The sequence below is a fragment of the Osmerus eperlanus genome, chromosome 22, assembly GCF_963692335.1.
Source record: "Osmerus eperlanus chromosome 22, fOsmEpe2.1, whole genome shotgun sequence".
NCBI lineage: Eukaryota > Metazoa > Chordata > Actinopteri > Osmeriformes > Osmeridae > Osmerus > Osmerus eperlanus.
The window spans coordinates 10,090,002-10,109,340 of NC_085039.1; the positions used below are offsets into that span (position 1 = coordinate 10,090,002).

Genomic DNA, 19,339 nt, shown 5'->3' on the forward strand with positions numbered 1-19,339 from the left:
AAAGCAGTGGAAGTGGTTTGGGGGGGGGGGGTACAGACAATTCTAGAAAAAGTATGGATATTTGTAACAGAATATTATGCAGGCCTTAGGCGTTAACCCTATTTGGAGGCTAGCTGCATATGTCAACACCATATTGTATGCTAATGTCTACAGTGGCAGGCATACCTGCCTTGATAGATTTTGAAACTTTTAACATCATAAGAAATTAGTTTAAAGTGATGGAAAAGCCATGGAAATCCCACTGGTCTATGGCGTAGGGATAATGATTGGTCAATGATTAACAGATTGTTTTCGCAGTGGCATACATGATCTGTGCAGCTGCTCATAAACATGTTAGTCAAAGCAACAGGTGTAATAAATTTATGACAGCGTTTGTAAACATGCTGGTTTAGGTTCACTGGCCTGGAACTCTGGAACCCCGCCCTCATTTGCACGTGCATGCTTGGTGGAATAGGATCTCTCTTTGTTATCCCATGTACATTTGTTGTTGAACATTTATGTCAGTGCCTTAAGCTCAATTTAAGGCATTGTTTTGAAAACTTAAACCAGCCTTACAAAATAGACCAGTTAAACTTAATAGGGTATCCGATTATAACAACTACACTGATCATTTAATGGCATTATCCCTGAGGGGCCTATCATGGTCACCATAAGTTGTTTTGCAGATACAGGCTAAATAAATGATTGGTTAAACAAATTGTTGAATCAAACAAGATATTTTAGGGCATGAAAACTGTTTTTAGATTTGAGGACAGGAAGATGTAAGGACAGTCTTCACGGATTTAGCAGCATTGTTCACCTTAGTTATAAGACTACTGAGAACAATTACGCCTGCCCATCGACCTGTTAGGTACAAATGTAGGCTACAAGATCATGTAAAACTCTGTGAGTCTAAGATCGATGCTTGACAACTGAAATAACAAGACGACGTTTGGCTACGGGCCACTGATGAATCTTTGCGCTGAATATTTTGTTCAACGCAAAAATAATAGCCTACACCCATTCGATTTTAATTCGGACGAGGCATTGCAGATCACCAGTGTCGTGGCAAGTTTACATTCAGTCAAACTTTCAGTAGGCTATCATGGAAAAAAGCTCACCTAGTCACATAGGCCCATGCTGTTGCATCATTTGATCTGTGTATATTTGGGCTGTAGTTGAAAAGGGGAGCATCCGAACGCGATCCACTCTTTCGAACGGACCCATCTTAACATTATCAGTAGCCTAAACACAGAGAGAGCTCTCTACTTCTTTATCTGTTGAGGAGAGAGAGAGAGAGAGAGAGAGAGAGAGAGAGAGAGAGAGAGAGAGAGAGAGAGAGAGAGAGAGAGAGAGAGAGAGAGAGAGAGAGAGAGAGAGAGAGTAAGAGTAAGAGTAAGAGAGAGAGAGAGTAAGAAAAAGAAAAAGAAAGAAAGCGAGAGAATTCAAATAATACAATTCTCTCTTCCTTTCGCTAAATCTAAGGCTGTATATCTAGATGTACAGGCTGTAATAATAAATATTTGTTTCGATTAGGATAAAATGCTGAAAATTGTAAAAGAAACATCAATATTTGACATTTTGACAGCTTTAGTTAAGACAAAAAGTTAGTTGTCATAACAAATAGATAGGCTATGCTCCTTATATATTGTCATAGCCGGTTTGGCAAATTACATGGAGAACAGCTAAATTATCGTTCACAAAGACGGACTGACAATGCTTATTGGCGTTGAATAGCAAAAGTTGCCCCCATCTACGGATTGCGAAACTGCGTGCTTGTTTCGTCACCAAAAAAAAGCTACGTTGGACCACACCACATTCCGACCGCTCTAACCTCGCACGACCATTTCCAGAATAGAGCCCGCGAATAAAAGTGCTTTCGATAGCCTGACGTTTATAGCCTACGCAAGGACGAGAGAGAAAATGGCTGTCTCCTTCAGACTATCCGGTTTATTTTCTATCGTGGTTCCATGCACAAATCCATTTCACGCAGCGAAAACCGCTGCAGCCTTCTGTTAAACCTAATATAGTGATAATGTCTGGAAGCATCCTTAACGGCATGTCCACGTTGAAAGAATGTTTCGCCTGTCAAAGACAGATTTACGACGTGTTTGGACAACTGTGGCAGACAGTTTTATTTTTAGTTTTTTTTAGGTTTGATTATCAGATCACAATAGGCAAAAAAGACAAACAAATAAAAAATAGCCTAGTCAACCTATCTGCATAATTTCAGAGTTTCAAAAGTGTTAAAGACTTAGGCTGTTTGAAAAACTATTGAAATGTGAATTTATGACGTAAGACACCATCAATTACCCTACCCAAGAAGGGCTTCTCCCTCGCGCATTTGGCCTAGACATTGATGAGCAGGCTTGATTGTTCTACAATTTGCCTTTGTATTATATCCCCCCGACTCTGAACCAAGCATAACATTATTGATCTCAAGTTTGTTACAAAATCAGATAATCTTTCCTCAGCAGTGAATCCACCTGCACCTTAATTCCTCAACGATTCATCAACCCGAGGAGTCAAGAAGTTGATTGGTATACAGACTGTAATTAAGCTTTAACTGAAATTCAAAAGATAGGTAGGCTACCCCATCGGTTTCAAATGCTGACATTGGTTAGCGGGGTACAATCGTTATCAAACAGCGTATAGGCTATCGATGTAGTAGCCTCAATTACATCATTATACGGAACATGCTACATGCGCTCACTCGCCCATTTGCTTTATAAAGAAATACGCTTTCTTGTCTAACACCCGTCAATGACGTCTCTTCCTTTGCAGAATGTTAGTTTCGCTTGTGAGCACTGGGTACTGGCTGTTGCCCAGATACCAGCTAACCAATAATCTTTTAATAGGTCGACCGCACCACTGCAGCACTGCAGTTGCGCGAAACCAATAGCTCTCACCAGCATTAAGCACACCTTCAAACCTTCCTTCTGTTCAGTGATGCACACATGCGAGTTTGTCTGGGGAAAATACACTACACGATGTTAAACCCAAATCCACAGACTTATGCAAGAATAAAAAATAATAATAGGCTAAGCATCAAAATCCTGTTTTGCATGTTGTTTTTCTGCAAGCCTCCGTTATACGGTAATCTGACAGTAATTTGGCCTGATAGCCTATTTGGCTATAAAACATTAGGCTAAATGCATTTATTGGCGTATTGACAATCCTTTGTTTTAGTCTCTGTGGCATCGCCTCGTTTATCATCAATAGCCCTATATAATTGACATTATTGCAATTATTGCAACTATTCGCATGATGTGCTAGCATTCTCTCGTTAAATTATGACATTGAATGGATTGGATCCAGGTAGTCGTTAAAAAAGTCCTTGTTCATACATCTTCTACAATAGACTATCATGCATGTGAGATCAGTGTAGGCCTATTTCTAATTGGGGCCAAATACCCTTAAATGAACTCGGACTGGTGTACCACGTGATTTGAAAAGGCTGAGACCTAAATAATTACAATGGATATGAGCATGAATCACATCGAAATAATATTACATAGCTTATGTGCAAAGGGATTCTTCTCATAGTTGGGAGTCTTACAGATAGGCCTTTAAGACTCCAAACTCCATGTGCAAACGTATGTGCTCAGTCCAGCCTATAGGCTATTTTTCGGAGTTATATATTAGGATCTGTGGGTTGCAGAGGCCGATTGAATCTGCAGCTGATAAAGCAAATAAGCCGTGTAGCCTAAATATCCACGTCCTCATTTAGCGATAGGCCTTCAACAAATGAATCGCAAACAACGTTGTTCTATAGGCTAGGCCTTGTAATCCTAATCAACAAAATGTTTACATTATCAGCAGGCTACAAATCGCACATAATCCATAGAGAAAGTGTGAGTTGCCTAAGAATTGGGACTTGCAAAAGGCCTACTTGTCAAACGGTATTTATTAATGCACCTCAGATTTTAAATAGCCTAATTGAACTAGTAGCCTATGCCTTAGGATCTAACCATGATCTATTGTTTTGGGAAGGCCTTCATAAAGCAATAATGTTAAGATTATAATTGCATTCTTAAATAATGTAATCGACTTTGAATTTTGATCAGCTTTGTGGATGTAAATGACATGAAAATGCTATCATAGGCTACTTAATTTTGAAAGAACCATATTGCGTCGGAAATTCGCAAATGGATCCTTTTTGGTATTTTCATCCTCTGATCGCAAAAGGAAGGATTGGAATAAAATAGGCCATCAAATTGTAGGCTAGGTTATAGCATCTAGCCTATTGAGGCTTGTATTAATGTTTTACAATAATTATAGAATAATAATACAATTTTGTTTTTGATAATGACAGAAAGGCAGTCTTAATACCAATGCAAGGCTATTCGGCTACTAGAGTTGATTGCCTACTAGGCATGTAGCCTAATGCTTGATTAAAATGATGGCTACTATTATCCTCGTTATTGGGCCCTGTTTATAGGCTATGCCACAATTTTTGTTATTTAAAGTTGTAGCCCATCTATTGCTACAACAAGCACGGTGCATACTGCATAGGCTAGGCTACAGGTCACATCTAGATAGTTAGATTTGTTAGATAGATAGGCCTGTATTTTTCAAGGCAATATTTGTATAGCCTACTGGTGTTGGCTTTTTGCACATTTTTGCTTGGTTTAAGAGACGGGCGTGTTTTAATGTCTGACCAGCACAAGCGTGAATTTTAGCAGTTTTATAACGCATTGAAAGATTTTTTTGACGCTTGTAATTATTTTCTTGCTGTTGAGTAGGGATTTTTTTCAGTTTTATCATATAGTTTGAGGCTAGATTTTTTTACGTGTTTTGATAGCCTATTCTTTGCTTGCTGTGGAGTATTCTGCCGTAACAAGTTCACCGTTTATCGGACAGACTAAAATAGTCTAAAAAAGGTAAAAGAATTGCCAGTTTAATAATAGGCTAACTCAACCTCTATTCAGCTCCATTTGCAGGTCCAACGTAGCCTGTAAAAAGCATACCCTTAACCAGTTAAATCAATAAGCCAGGACAAATAACACCAGGACAACTCATGTTAGGTCCTAAATAAATTCAATAAGATGTGACCAATAGGGCCTAAGCATGAGACACGTTTTCCATTAAAATGCTAGGCTACCGATCTGTCCCATAAAAGGTTTTGTAATAGCTTTTACCTAATGAATTTGGTTGTCATTTTATTACTGTAAATGTATACTTTTTTATTGGATTGTACTATTTTCAGATGTCGCTTTAAGCAGAAAATCTATTTTTCCAAATGTGTGTTGGAATTCATTCTCCCTTGTAAAATGCTGTCTTGATGTTATTTCTAATGCGCAACTTTTCCTTCACACATAGGTCATTAGATACAATATTTTCATCAAATACACTTTATATCGTCTATAGTCTTTGGTTTTGCTTTAATATTTGGCGACACATGTGTTTTTGAAGATCTCAGAATATGCGGGTAATTGATCCACCGCGCCAAAGCCACCATTTTCCCCTCAAGAATTTTCTGAAGTGGACGCTCCTCCCTCTCGCTTAGCAACCCAGAGCACGTAGCAACGGCCCAACCAATAGATGTTGTGTAAATGGTTCCACCGACCGCGGTATCTTGGCAACGCATAAAAAAATGTGATGACGTCGTCTGTGCAAGATTATTATGGTCTGTCTGGAATTCACTCCGCGAGAGTGAGGAGAAAAATATCTTCCAGCTAACGTTCACCGAGCTAACGGAAGATTGAAGTAAACATGGAGCTGTCTGCTGTTGGAGAGAGGGTATTTGCTGCCGAATCTATCATCAAACGACGAATTAGGCGGGTATGTGCAACACCGGTGTCCATTTTGTCATGCAATACGCACCAACACAGCTGTTGTTGCCTTGCTTACTAAAATGTACTCTTATCTATTTCTGATGGCACGCAGGGTCGAATGGAATACCTCGTGAAATGGAAGGGCTGGTCACCGAAGTAAGTTCAGCGCGAAATGATATCAAAACGAGCTAGCCGGTAGAGTTGCATTTGAAGCTGTCGTTGCCTAGCTGTCGATATGAGATTTGCCTCTTTGCTTGGCTCGTCCATAAATGTCCCAGCGCTTGCATGGCATGCTGATCTAACGTTGTTGGTTAGCCAGGGCTGCTAGCTGTATTAGCCCGGTAACAGGCAGCTCGCAAATGGAAAACTCAGACGCACGCTGGCTAGAAACGTTGGCTAGCTTGCATGGCAGTCTTCTTGCCTTTTTAACCTATTGACAGTCGGCGCTTTTTAATGGTATCTGTCTCCATAGGTATAGCACTTGGGAACCGGAGGAGAACATCTTGGACTCCCGCCTCTTCGTCGCTTTTGAGGAGAGGTAAGTGACTTGCAGTGGGCCTTTTTGTAAATTCACAGGCTTGATGCAGGAAAACAGCGTGCGACGTAACGTTAGAAGACAAAATGCATTCAAACCTTCTCGTGCGCTTCCTCTAAATGCGTGTTTGTGCCCTCTACTATTTCAGGGAGCGAGAGAGAGAATTGTTCGGTCCCAAAAAGAGAGGACCTAAACCGAAGACCTTCTTGCTTAAGGTAGGCCTAAACTTGCCACATGCAATGCTTAGTATTTTGAAGTGGGTCTATGCCTCATAAACATGCCTCCCACCCATCTGTCACGCTCGCCCGTTCTTTCTGGACTAAATCATACAATTGTTTTTGAGTGTTTGATCATACGAAATAGACAGGGTCTACTCGTTTGCAGAGGTTAAGTATTGTCAATCAGTGGTTTTGTTTGTTTATTGCATGCTATACTGCGTGTGTATTTTCAATGTAGAGATTGATGGTCAAATGTCCGCTGTTTTGAAAGGAAGTTAATTTTCTCTGAACGATATGTCAGGAAATGATCAATACACATGTAAGAATGTTTTATATTAGAAATACTAACAGTAACCTATTAGGCCTACCGAAAGTAACCTTTTGTATTCAAAATTATATTTATGTCATGTATTTAGGCAACCCCTTAATATTAATAAAAAGCAATAACGCATTAATGTTGCAACGAAGTGGATTTAGCGATTGTCAGATTTTTAAAACGAAATGTTACATTAAGGAGCTGTCATTAAGGAACGCACCCGGCCCTTTGAGGAGGGCGAACCGTGAAATTGCTTAATGACCTGCAGTTTATCTTGAGTTCTCTTGAATTTCTCCTTGCAGCTGTTGTAAACAGTTCTACATTGACAGTGGTGTTCTCTATATAATAACCTCAATCGTATTAGGACTATATCTGTTTTGGCATTAATTGCTACATTCATCTATTGTTATCACAGCAGTCCTTATCATGCCTTTATTTAAATATAAACATGTCTATAACTAGATAATACATTATAGCTGTCAGGCTAACAGTGTCATAACCAGTTTCAGAATGACTGACATTGAATCTTTATTAGGGTCTTGGTCATTCAAAGGGTTACATTTCAGACCCCCTCTGTCCCTTGTCAGGCGCAGGCTAAAGCTAAGGCCAAATCGTACGAGTTCCGAAGCGAAGCTGTCCGAGGGATGCGTGTCACCTACCCTAGCCCAGAGCCAGTCGTCACTCCCAGGGCCCGGGAGGGACTGAGGACCGTGGTCCCCACCATCTTCCCTCCCAGCACTGTCAACAGGGGGGAGAGCGTCCGGGTTCGACCGCCAGAACAGGTTCGTGAGCACCGGCCCCCCGTTCTCCAGAGAACCGGCCCGGACGGCCTCGTCTACGTTCCGAAGAAGAGAGGGCCTAAACCCAAGCTTCGTTTCAAGGAAGCCCCCACTGTTCCGTCTACCTTTGACCATCAAAAGAGGAAGGGAGAGGAGGAGGTGAGCTACACACCCCACAGTTTGGCTAGGCTGGGTCTTTCCAGGGGAGACGAGAGGGGCTCTGAGATGCGGACGATTAAATTAGCCCGCAGACACTCGGAGGACCTGAGCTACTCCCGCAAGATCCGTTCGGTCCCCAGCAGAAGCACACACCAGCACTATGGCCAAGGGAGGGGCGTGCACTCACACAGAACAGGCTCAGCGTTGCAAGGATGCAGGACTAAGGAGTTCTACCTGTCTCCTCCTCACTTCAAGCACCTGTCCAAAACGGCTCAGTACCAACCCAGCGAGGTCCCCTCCAGGGAAGTGCCCTTTCTTGACGACAAAACTCCTCTGGCCCGAACCGTCGGTGAACAAGACAGCGATTCGTGGAGGCCCAGTTTAAGCAACGCGGAGAAGGTTTTAGTCACGGACGTGACAACCAACTTTTTGACAGTGACCATTAAAGAGAGCAGCACCGATCAAGGGTTTTTCAAAAGCAAAAGATGATTTTGTAAACTTTACCAACTGTTCTTAACAAGCATAAGTGTCATTTATAACAATTTGTATGTAATGTATAAAAAGAAATTACATTATATAATGTACATATTTATGTATATATGAAATAGTTGGGCATATATTTAATGTGATGACCAAATTAAATTCCATAAAGTCCATGAAGTTATTCAATACCGTGTCTAGAAGAGTTGCCGGCCTAATTTGCTGCAATGTCCTTTGTACAGAGTTAGGCTTATGTCTGCTTTAGCCTAAGTGTTTAACTGTAACAAATGTCAAACATAATCTTTTATTTTTGTCAAACTAACATAAATGTTTAGGGTAGAATCTAAGCATACATGGGTTTAACAAATTAGGATACATAAAACAATTCCACCAGGGCATCAATTTGAATAATTACTGCAATGAATAGACCACTCATTTTACGACTTTTGAGATGCAGCCAGATCATTAACATGAATTGGAAATGTAATAATGCACTTTTAATTTGTTTTTCAAAAGAAGGTCATATGACATGGTTGTTGTCAATTTGTGTTGCTAGCTACGCAATAGGGAAACGCACCTTTCTGATGTTAATCATGCTGGTTTTACCCAAGAATGTATCACCTTTTCCTATAAGTTTAGGCCTTTTCGACATTCTGTAACTGAATAATCACAACTGTCCGTATATGATTTTAAGTAAATGGATGCGCATTCACCGGTTTCAGCTTGTTTATTTAGTGTTTCCAGTTCTTGGATGTGGATAGATGACTAGGCTTGTTTATCCATGTGTTTAAGGAGACCTAAAGTCGAGTTCCAACTGGCCTCAATACAGCCTACGATACAAATAAAATGTGACTAAAACAATGATGATGGTAATTTCACTGTTATGATGTCGATGGTCGAAGAATTATGGAAATCTTAGTTATTGAAGCATATAAGCCCTAATTGACGCCTGGAGGCCTTAGCGCCCGTGAAGCCATGTTCAATTAATTTAAGACGACATTTGTGAAATAGCATTGACCGGTCTCAAATTTCAAGGATTAGGCTGATGTAGAAGATGCAGAAATGAAATCGGAAGCCTCTGTATTTGATAGAAAATATTTAGCGAAGAGAAAATGCGCCACGGCTGTAATTGTCTTAGGTTATTTAAAGTGCCGGCGTCTTTTGTCGTTATAGTTTTTCAATTTAGCTTTGGCGTCGGCTAACTTTCCAAAAATGAAAAGTGAAATGTAAATCCAGTTTATAGTTCACAAACCCGAAATTATTCTTACATTTTAATTTCAATTTTACATTCTTTTATCGGTTGTTCAATAGGGCTATGTTGTAAATTAAGTAGCCTTTATTACATGATATAGGGCCTAGATTTAACGGGTACGTCTTCATGGACAAGGTACATATTTTTTCCGCACAGGCTATTGTGCAGATTTAGGTCATTCAGTGGATCAAGACGGTTACATCGCGCTTTGTCGTTGCCACAGTCGGATGTGTTGAAACAGCCCTGTAAACAACTGTTAACCCGTCAACAAAGTAAAAAGAAACAAAAAACTCTTGTGATCCATTCCGCTGATAGTCTAGTCTATCCCATAACCATTTTCGTGCACAAATTATGTTACAGATGAGAAAAATATGTAGTCACGTTTCACCTAATTTTCGGGTTGTTTCGGTCTTCGTTTAGACATTTATGAAACATGTGGAAGGGCACCACGGCGTTGTATTTTTAACGATAGGATCCTAACCCGCCCGCAAACGTAACCTTGGTCAGTGGGGTCAACGTCACAGCTGGCCGCTTCTGACATGTTTGCTAAATCTTCTTGACTTAAGTTTCACTGCAATGTTCACAGGTACATTGAAAAATTCGTATATGTGGTGCAAAAGCTGTAAAAAAAAAAACACACAAAATACATGCAAAATAAGCACACATGCATTTCAGTTTGTTACATTTCAGTGTACATGCGTCGTTTTGATATAGTCTTTATTAGTGTTCCATAAATCTGTTACGTACATGAGAATTCTATGCATCAGTTTGTATGTTCAATACACTGCTAAATTAAGCTTAATTATGACTAGATATATGTTCTTTTACTCATATGTCTTCAGAAAAGAGTGAGACAGCTGGCCCACTCATGTCTTCACACTCATATCATTAGCACAGTTGTCATTGTTGTAGCCATTGTCACAATAGTCATCCACACCTTCCATCGGCAAGAAATTCCCCTGTTAAGAGAAGTCAGTTGTCAAAAGATTTGTCAAAACCATGTGTGACTGTGCAAACACAGTATGCAGAAACTTTGTATGGGGGTGGATGAGGGAATGGTTAAGCCACGTGAATTTGCACATGCAAAGAGATGAGAGAGAGACAGAGGCAGAGAGAAGAGGACCTGGGATCTAGGTGGAGCTGCTATAGGACAGGGATGTTCGTTAGACAGGGTGTCCATAGTTCCTGTCACAGCGGGGGTAACAGTGAGGGTTCAGCCAGTGCTCCAGGTTGGTCTCCTGGGCTCTCTGGTCCAGAACCTGCATGTGGAGCAGATGCTCCTGAAAAGAGAGAGAGAGAGAAAAGTTGAGGGAAACAGAGAGAGAGAGAGGAGGTAAGAGAGAGGGCAACAGATATTGTGGTTGAGAACTTCTTTAGTCTATAAAACCAACTGGGAAAGCACCGACACCAACTGTAAACACTAATGACTCAGACAGCAACAGCTCAGCTCTGCGATGAGGTCTTCTGCACACTCCGTTTCATGCGCACCACTTTTTGAGGATGTCATAACAGCCCAGAAAAAGGCAAGGCATTGTTTTCAATACACAGAGAATAGCATGAAAACCAATCCGTGTCCATGAAACTCTGAACCTTACTCTCATTGGCTCGTCAGGGTGGCCGGGTTTCAGCTGCCTCTTGCTGCGGAGAAGCTGCTTGGCAAAGCTCTCTTTGATGATGGGGTTGGCATCTGAGAACAGAGATGGTGAACTGCAGTCACAGTATTTTAACAGAGCCATATATCTACATGGGGAGGTGCTTGCTTCCCCGTATAAAAGAACTTGAGGAACTTATGACACGTGTCAGCTGTTATATCTTGGGTTAGATATCAAGCCCACCAACCCCCCACCTCCTCACACATTTAGGAAAATAGCAATCCACCAAGGTCTATAAACAGTCAAGTGACCGCAAATGTAACTGCTAATTAACCGAATATAAATCGTGTCAAAAAGCTGTGGCCGTCACTGTGGTTTGTTTAGCTAGTCATGTGAAGCTGTGTATCCCCTAGTGCTGCCCTGGCAAAACCAAGGCCCTAAACCTCAGCCCCCGCTCTAACACACACACACACACACACACACACACACACACACACACACACACACACTGGCCTCTCAGAGCTACAGTGCTCCGTTTCTGTCTCCGTAGTCCTCAGAATGCCATTATGAGGCTGTTTTTGGAGCGGAGGCAACAAAGTGCCCATTCATCCCTCCCTCTCCCCAGGGAGCCCAGGCCGGCGGAGCATGTGACCTCCAGAGAAGGCCCTGGCTGCCGTCTGAGGGTCTGAGGAACCTGGCTCTGTCAACAGAGGTGAGGCCTTAGGCTCTCACAGCAACGTGGCAAAAAACCTTCAGGGGCTTGCCTTCACGTTTGCCTTCCGATACACAGATGACCTGTTTAAGTCCTCTATGGAATTAAATATGTTTTGTTTGAATGATTTATGTATCGGTTTAAGGTAGATAAGCCAGATGCAAATTCCAACAATTCAGTGCTGTAGAGCTTTTCAGGTAACTTAGTAAATTGTATTCAGAAAATTGTGTTGTGATAAAATAATTAATTGTTTATTAAATACAAGGCAATGTGCATATTACTCAAACGAAAAATATGCATAATTACAGATTTATTTTTTTGATCATGCTGGACATTTTTCATGCTGGAAAGTTTCGGAATCTTTGTTCAATACAACACAAAACCGCATAACGAATAGTTGGTAAAGACTTTAACAAAAAATCGTTAATAAAACTTTGCATACAAAAATGTCCATGTACATTTTGTACGTTTCTGCTCAATTTTTTCTTTCAGATAATGTTTGAATGTGCAAGGACACATACATGGATGCATTCTAGGGAAATAACTGCAGAACAGTTTTTCCTAATCCTACCTGTAAAGACGGTCAATAGGACCATGCAAAGGAAAAATGCTACAAACTTCTTCATCTTTGCCCCGGTTCTGCTGCCCGCTGCCTCTGCACTGAGACAAAGTCCCTATGAGTGCGGTATACATTTTCTTCTTACGTCACCTTAAGTCAATATGACACATTTGAAAACATTCTGTTAGGTGTCACTGTGCCCTGCAGCTCCTGGAAAAATATCAGTTTAAACACGCATACCTACGAATAACGAAACGCGAGTGATGTTGTCAGCATGAACACAATATTACACTTAACATGACATGAACTCTAAAACATCCAATGGCCCAATGAATGTAATTTTAATGTTCTGACAGTTGCAATATACATTTTATCCACTAGGCGTCGCAATGTTGAAATCGGCTCAGACACTAATTTGATTTTGCTATTTGCCAAAATAATGTTTATGCTTCACTGTGTTTTGGACGCTGTCGTGGACCACACTTGAACGGATTTGTTAATTTAGCCTAAATTGTCTTGTAGAAATGCACTGAAAATGGAAATTGTGCCCATTTTCCAAGGGCACGACTGTAAATAAACACACAAAAAACAAAGAAATCCCTATTTGGCAGCAACCATAACGTGGTGATGTACTCCACTCGGTTTTTACAGTCTTGGCTTCAAAAGATTTAGCAATCGTCAGAAGTGAAATGTCGAATTACGTCATTGTTTCCGTTTCCGTTTACTACCGTGTATTGGTCCATTAAAATACACAACAGTTACTTCATTTCCAACATGTCTATTTCGTTTAGTAGCTGTTTAAATGTTTATTTCACAGACTAGTGTATTGAACATTCACTTGAGCCAGCTGTTTGAAGCAATATAGAAGCCCTCGCGCGCATGCGTTTCACGGATGAAATCAGTGGATTAGTCTTGTGCTTGTGCTGGGGAGGTGAGTAGCAACAGAACATCAGCAGGCGTTTATCAATAGTGTAGCTAGCTTGCGAGCTACACGACTATAGCTGTCTAGCTAGCTACACATATTATCTAACAACAGGCGTACAAAAATCGATCCCATTCAGATCACTGCTGATTGGGAGCTTGCTAGGCTACTCTTTGGGATTTGCAATGTCGCATCGATATCCTTCTGCGTGCGTCACATGCACAACACGAGTCTGTTGTTTACAGCTGGTTTTCGAATAATCAGTTACGGGTTTAAACTAGTTACCTAGCAAATTCGCTGCAAAACACTCGCCTCCTTAATGTCGATGGAGGAGGACGACGGAAAGCGAGGGTCGCGAGAAGAGTGGACACTCCTGTTTTGGACCTCCCTCGCCGTTATAGTCCCTGTGATTATTACATTGTGGTGCAGTGCTCAGCGCTCCAAACGGAAAATACACATGAAAGACTTCTTCCGCAAGAGCAAACACGGTTGGCACTACACCGATCTGTTCAACAAGCCTACATACTGCTGTGTATGCTCTCAACACATTCTGCAAGGGGCGTACTGTGATTGCTGTGGGCTATGTACCGACGAGCACTGCCTCCGTCGGGCCGACCGGACACACGGCTGCAAGGAGATTATGGCCCCATCTCGAACGGACGGTGCACTGGAGCACCGCTGGGTCCGGGGAAACGTCCCACTCGCCAGTTACTGTGTTGTGTGCAAACAGCAATGCGGGACTCAGCCGAAGCTGTGCGACTTTAGGTAATAAATCTCTCCTTTTAATTATCTCTTGCTTTTTTTGTTATTTAGTAGAAGCCCAGCGTCATATCACGACCTTTCATGTTAATCTCCACATTAATTTAGCTTAATGGCTTGCTTGCTGGGTTCTCAGGGATTCTAGCGCAAGAGTCTGTTACATCATTGAAATATGTTACACCAGAGTGTGTGTGTGTGTCTCACACAGCCTACACATAGCCCAAGCTGTACCTGGCTGGTTCTAGTCTGCTGAAGGGCATGTGTGTGTTCACATCCCTGTCTCTCCCTCGCTAGGTGTGTGTGGTGTCAGATCACGGTGCACGACGACTGCAAGGCCAACCTGACGGACGGCGACCACTGCGACCTGGGAGAGTTCCGGAACCTCATCATCCCCCCTCACTACCTCCACCACGTCAACAAGCTCCGTCGCCGGCACCCCGACGAGTACACCAAGGTCAGAGGTCATCGCTAGGGTTACAGTTACAGAGATGACAGCCACATGGGTGTGTGTGTGTGGGAGGGGGGGGGTATTGAATTAAACCAAGCACTCTGTGAGATTGGCTTGAGCTCTCCCAAAGTGCTCTAATAGCCAAATTAATATGTGACAGTATGGGAGTACTGGAGAAATTCCGTTCATTCATGTGAGTGTATTTGCGTGTGTTTGTAGTTGGCAGCAGGCTGTGGGAGCAGCTGGACCCCAGTGCTAGTCCTGGCTAACACTCGCAGCGGCAACAACATGGGAGAGGCCCTGCTGGGGGAGTTCCGCACCATCCTCAACCCCGTCCAGGTTTCCATACATAAAAGCATATCATTTTATCTAAAAAGGTTGTTTTTTTGGGGCGGGTGTATGAATCAAAGTGAACTGTCAGAGAAAGGGCCCAGGTAGCATATCCATTCATTGTCAGATGAGATTGTAAAACTCTCCTTTCCTTTGCCTCCATCCTTTTCTTAACCTCCCCTCCTTTCATCTTCCTCTCCTCTCATTCTTCCCTTTACTCTCCTCCTCCCCACCTGCCAGGTGTTTGACCTGTCCCAGCTGGCACCCTCCAAGGCCCTGCAGCTGTGCACCCTGCTCCCCCCGGGCAGTGTCAGGGTGCTGGTGTGCGGGGGGGATGGCACCGTCGGATGGGTGCTGGACGCCGTCGACTCCATGAAGCTTAAGGTGACACCCAGCTGTCCGAGCTTATGAGGGTGAGAGAGGGTATGCTCTCACCCTCTCTCTAATGCTAAGTAGTTTGCATAGAGATGTGAGTTTTGTCTGTCTGTGTTTGTGTGTTTATATGTGTGTGTGTTTATATGTGTGTGTGTTTATATGTGTGTGTGTGTGTGTGTGTGTTTATATGTGTGTGTGTGTGTGTGTGTGTTTATGTGTGTGTGTGTGTGTGTGTTTGTGTGTGTGTGTGTGTGTGTTTATATGTGTGTGTGTGTTTATATGTGTGTGTGTGTGTGTGTTTATATGTGTGTGTGTGTGTGTGTTTGACCAGGGTCAGGACCAGTTCATGCCCAGGGTGACCATCCTGCCGTTAGGAACAGGAAATGACCTGTCCAACTCGCTGGGCTGGGGGGCGGGCTACGCCGGGGAGATCCCTGTGGAGCAGGTGCTCAGAAACATCCTGGAGGCTGAGGTGGTCAAGATGGACAGGTCAGGGTCAAAGTTCACCAGCTTTAGCTCTCGTCCAGGGTCACGTGGGAATTGATATAAACTTGTGTGTCTCGGCTGACGTTATGTGGCTGTAAAAATATACATATTTGGGGTCTACCAACAGGTGGAAAGTGCAGGTGGCTTCAAAAGGCCTCTACTTTCGTAAGCCCAAGGTGAGATTTCATTTCATGTCCACATGTTTAATTGGCATTCTTTTAGCCACAAATATTGATCGATGATATAACTTTTTCCTATGGGCCTTTTGAACCTCTGCAGGTTCTGTCCATGAATAATTATTTCTCCGTGGGGCCTGATGCACTGATGGCGCTCAACTTCCACACCCACCGCGAGAAAACGCCCTCTTTCTTCTCCAGCCGCATCATCAACAAGGTCGGGAGCCCTCATTTGAATGTCTGGGAGTCAGATGGCTGAGTGGTGAGGGAGTCGGGCTAGTAATCTGAAGGTTGCCAGTTCGATTCCCAGCCGTGCCAAATGACGTTGTGTCCTTGGGCAAGGCACTTCACCCTACTTGCTTCGGGGGGAATGCCCCTGTACTTACTGTAAGTCGCTCTGGATAAGAGAGTCTGCTAAATGTAAATGTATTCACATATGCAAACATGAACACTGCAGTTGAGTTTGAATATGGACAAACTGTATTGGACAAACTGAATATGGACAAACTCGTATTGTTTTGTTGTTGCTGTCCAATGTCAGTTACAAGCCTTACGTAAATGTGGGATGACGTGTTATTGTTTTATTTGCAGGATAAAAGTCAAAGGACTTGCGAATACCTCCTTATAAAGCTTTCCCAAGCTTACAACAATCTCACTAGCTTTTCTTGATTTTCACTCAACAGGCTGTGTATTTCCTTTATGGCACCAAAGATTGCTTAGTGCAAGAATGCCATGACCTGGATAAGAGGATTGAGGTATGGTAGCACGCGTTGATAGCTTCAGGCCACTAATATCTAGTGCTTTGACGGCCTCTAATACAGTGAAACGTTGCAATGACTTGCCACATGTCATGCACTTGGAGTGAGCTCATACATTCATTGAACGTTGCACAAACCTTTTAATAATTCCTTGATCCACTCTGATTGTGTGTGTGTGTGTGTGTGTGTGTTCACACAGCTGGAGCTGGATGGTGAGAGGGTGGCATTGCCCAGTCTGGAGGGGATCATCGTGTGTAACATCGGGTACTGGGGCGGGGGGTGCCGGCTGTGGGAGGGCATGGGGGATGATCCCTGCCCCCCTACACGGTAAGAGCAGGACCACGCAGGGTCTGGGACAAATCATCCAAACAATCAGTGCATTTGTGCGCATGACCTACATTGGTATAGAGCTTTTCTTGGACCTGAAGTGGGTTTATCTGTTGTTCACAGCATGTTAACTCATGCTCTCTCTCTCGTACTCTCTCTCTCGTACTCTCTCTCTTCCTGTCTCCGTCAGGCTGGATGACGGTCTGCTGGAGGTCGTCGGAGTGTTTGGCTCCTTCCACTGTGCTCAGATCCAGGTCAAGCTGGCTAACCCTGTGAGGCTAGGACAGGCCCACACAGTCAGGGTAAGGCTACACAACCACACACACAGAATTCATTCATTTTGGTCTGGGAAAGTGTCGGTCATGTATTTACCTACCCTTTTCTTTGCCTCCCCCTCCCCTCCCCTCCACCTTTTAACTCGCTCCCCCTCCCCTCTCCTCCACATTTCAACTCGCTCCCCCTCTCCTCCACATTTCAACTCGCTCCCCCTCTCCTCCACCTTTCAACTCGCTCCCCCTCTCCTCCACATTTCAACTCGCTCCCCCTCTCCTCCACATTTCAACTCGCTCCCCCTCTCCTCCACATTTCAACTCGCTCCCCCTCTCCTCCACCTTTCAACTCGCTCCCCCTCTCCTCCACATTTCAACTCGCTCCCCCTCTCCTCCACATTTCAACTCGCTCCCCCTCTCCTCCACCTTTCAACTCGCTCCCCCTCTCCTCCACCTTTCAACTCGCTCCCCCTCCCCTCCACCTTTCAACTCGCTCTCCCTCCCCTCTCCTCCACCTTTCAACTCGCTCCCCCTCCCCTCCACCTTTCAACTCGCTCCCCCTCTCCCTCCCCTCTCCTCCACCTTTCAACTCGCTCCCCCTCTCCCCTCCACTCCCCTTCTTCTCCAGCTGGTTCTCAAGAGCTCCAGGATGCCCATGCAGGTGGACGGGGAACCGTGGGCACAGGGCCCCTGCACCATCACCATCACCCACAAGACGCAGGCCCTCATGCTGTACCACAGCGCCGAGCAGACGGACGACGACGAGGACGAATCCAGCGCCTCTGAGGCAGAGAGCCCCGCCCCCCACGACTCACCCAGGCCTGCAGGGCCCGCCTCCGCTCGTGCTTGAAGCTGGTTGGTTTTGGGGAACCACGCCCCCCCTGCCCTCCACCCTCACAGGTGGGAGAGAAGGAGTGAGTGAATGTTTTCAGAGGAGGACTGCTGTATATTTGCACTGACCCCCCCCCCCCCCCCTTGTGCCATAGTTACACCTACAGTACTTAGTTCAGTTTCAGTAGTCCGGCACGATCCCACAGGCACATCTAATGTCTCTGTCTCAGGGAGACATTGGTCCTGTTCTGTGATAAAGTAGAATATATATTTATATATGTCAGTCACTGGAAAATACTTTTGTTGCGATTCCTATAGATTTCATGCACTTTCACTAAAAAGTTGTCGACCAAATTAATGGTTACGTGTTGTACTGGAGAAAAAGCGGTTTATTCAGAAAATGTCTTAAGCATGTGTTACTTGACTTTAGCGTTCCGTTTCCAAAAGCACTTCCATAAGCACTCTATCTTTTAACTACGTTTCACTGGATAAACTGCATTTTCACTGCTACCAAAGGAGTATTTAAATGAGATACTCTTACCTGTTTACCACATGTGTTTTGCCATTTCTGGGCACTTATCTTTTAGACCTTTTAGAAATTGCTCAAAGTCTACATATAATAATTTTGCTTGACTTGTTTGTTAGTAACATAGGTCGTATTCCTGTTTCTGCTGTTTGCAACACTTAATTTGGCCACAAGGTTGCGTCTAAGTTATTCAGTGTGCAGTGGGGATTTTAAGGAGAGCAGAAATGTATCAGAAAAGGATGACACTCCATCCATGTCATGTTTTTGTTTGTATGTTTATTTAAAGACAGTATTGGCATATTGATGAATGTGTCTGAATGTCTAGCATCAAATAATGATATTTTTGGAGTCAGTCTTTTTACGTAAGACTACACCAAAAATGTCAGCCATATTATAGCAATGTACTGTATTTTGTGGCCCAAGTGCTGACATTTTTACTCCTACTGACGTAGCAGAAAAAATGTGACAAATGATTGTCATCTGTCCTCCCAAGTCGTGGTTTTACGTTCCAACTGATCCCTCAAACTGTTAGTGTCCATATAATGCCAATGCTTGTATGATGTGCTGCTCCCTTTCTAATCAATCAAATGTTATTTTCTTCACTGTATCTTGTCAAGTATCGAAGGTGCATTGAGGACATCGATAATGTCATGTTTGAAAGCGCTAGTTTTACATGTAAACCTCACCTACATGTTTACAACAACCCTGAATGCTGAACCCGGAACAAGGGGTTCAAAATCTGGACGGGATTGCCTTTGTTGGCAGAGAGGTGTT

General features: G+C 43.3%; 3 protein-coding genes across 3 annotated transcripts; 2 read left to right on the forward strand and 1 right to left on the reverse strand.

Annotated features, from left to right (window-relative positions):
- The first annotated feature begins 5,493 nt into the window (after positions 1–5,493).
- On the forward strand, positions 5,494–8,955 carry cbx8b (chromobox homolog 8b). Its single transcript, XM_062448294.1, has 5 exons — positions 5,494–5,763; positions 5,869–5,912; positions 6,229–6,294; positions 6,440–6,506; positions 7,413–8,955. Exons 1-5 carry the CDS (start codon positions 5,695–5,697, stop codon positions 8,250–8,252), a joined length of 1,086 nt encoding a protein of 361 aa, XP_062304278.1. The 5' UTR covers positions 5,494–5,694; the 3' UTR covers positions 8,253–8,955.
- Positions 8,956–10,195: 1,240 nt separating this feature from the next.
- c22h17orf67 (chromosome 22 C17orf67 homolog) lies at positions 10,196–12,517 on the reverse strand. The gene is made up of 4 exons (XM_062447972.1): positions 12,371–12,517; positions 11,091–11,182; positions 10,619–10,775; positions 10,196–10,454 (listed from the first exon to the last, which is right to left on the reverse strand). The coding sequence occupies exons 1-3, from the start codon at positions 12,423–12,425 to the stop codon at positions 10,659–10,661; spliced, it is 264 nt and encodes an 87-aa protein (XP_062303956.1). The 5' UTR covers positions 12,426–12,517; the 3' UTR covers positions 10,196–10,454; positions 10,619–10,658.
- Positions 12,518–13,065: 548 nt separating this feature from the next.
- dgke (diacylglycerol kinase, epsilon) lies at positions 13,066–19,282 on the forward strand. The gene is made up of 11 exons (XM_062447966.1): positions 13,066–14,045; positions 14,334–14,493; positions 14,707–14,826; positions 15,058–15,201; positions 15,524–15,681; positions 15,806–15,854; positions 15,958–16,071; positions 16,538–16,609; positions 16,812–16,939; positions 17,130–17,241; positions 17,837–19,282. Exons 1-11 carry the CDS (start codon positions 13,600–13,602, stop codon positions 18,056–18,058), a joined length of 1,725 nt encoding a protein of 574 aa, XP_062303950.1. The 5' UTR covers positions 13,066–13,599; the 3' UTR covers positions 18,059–19,282.
- Positions 19,283–19,339: the final 57 nt, after the last annotated feature.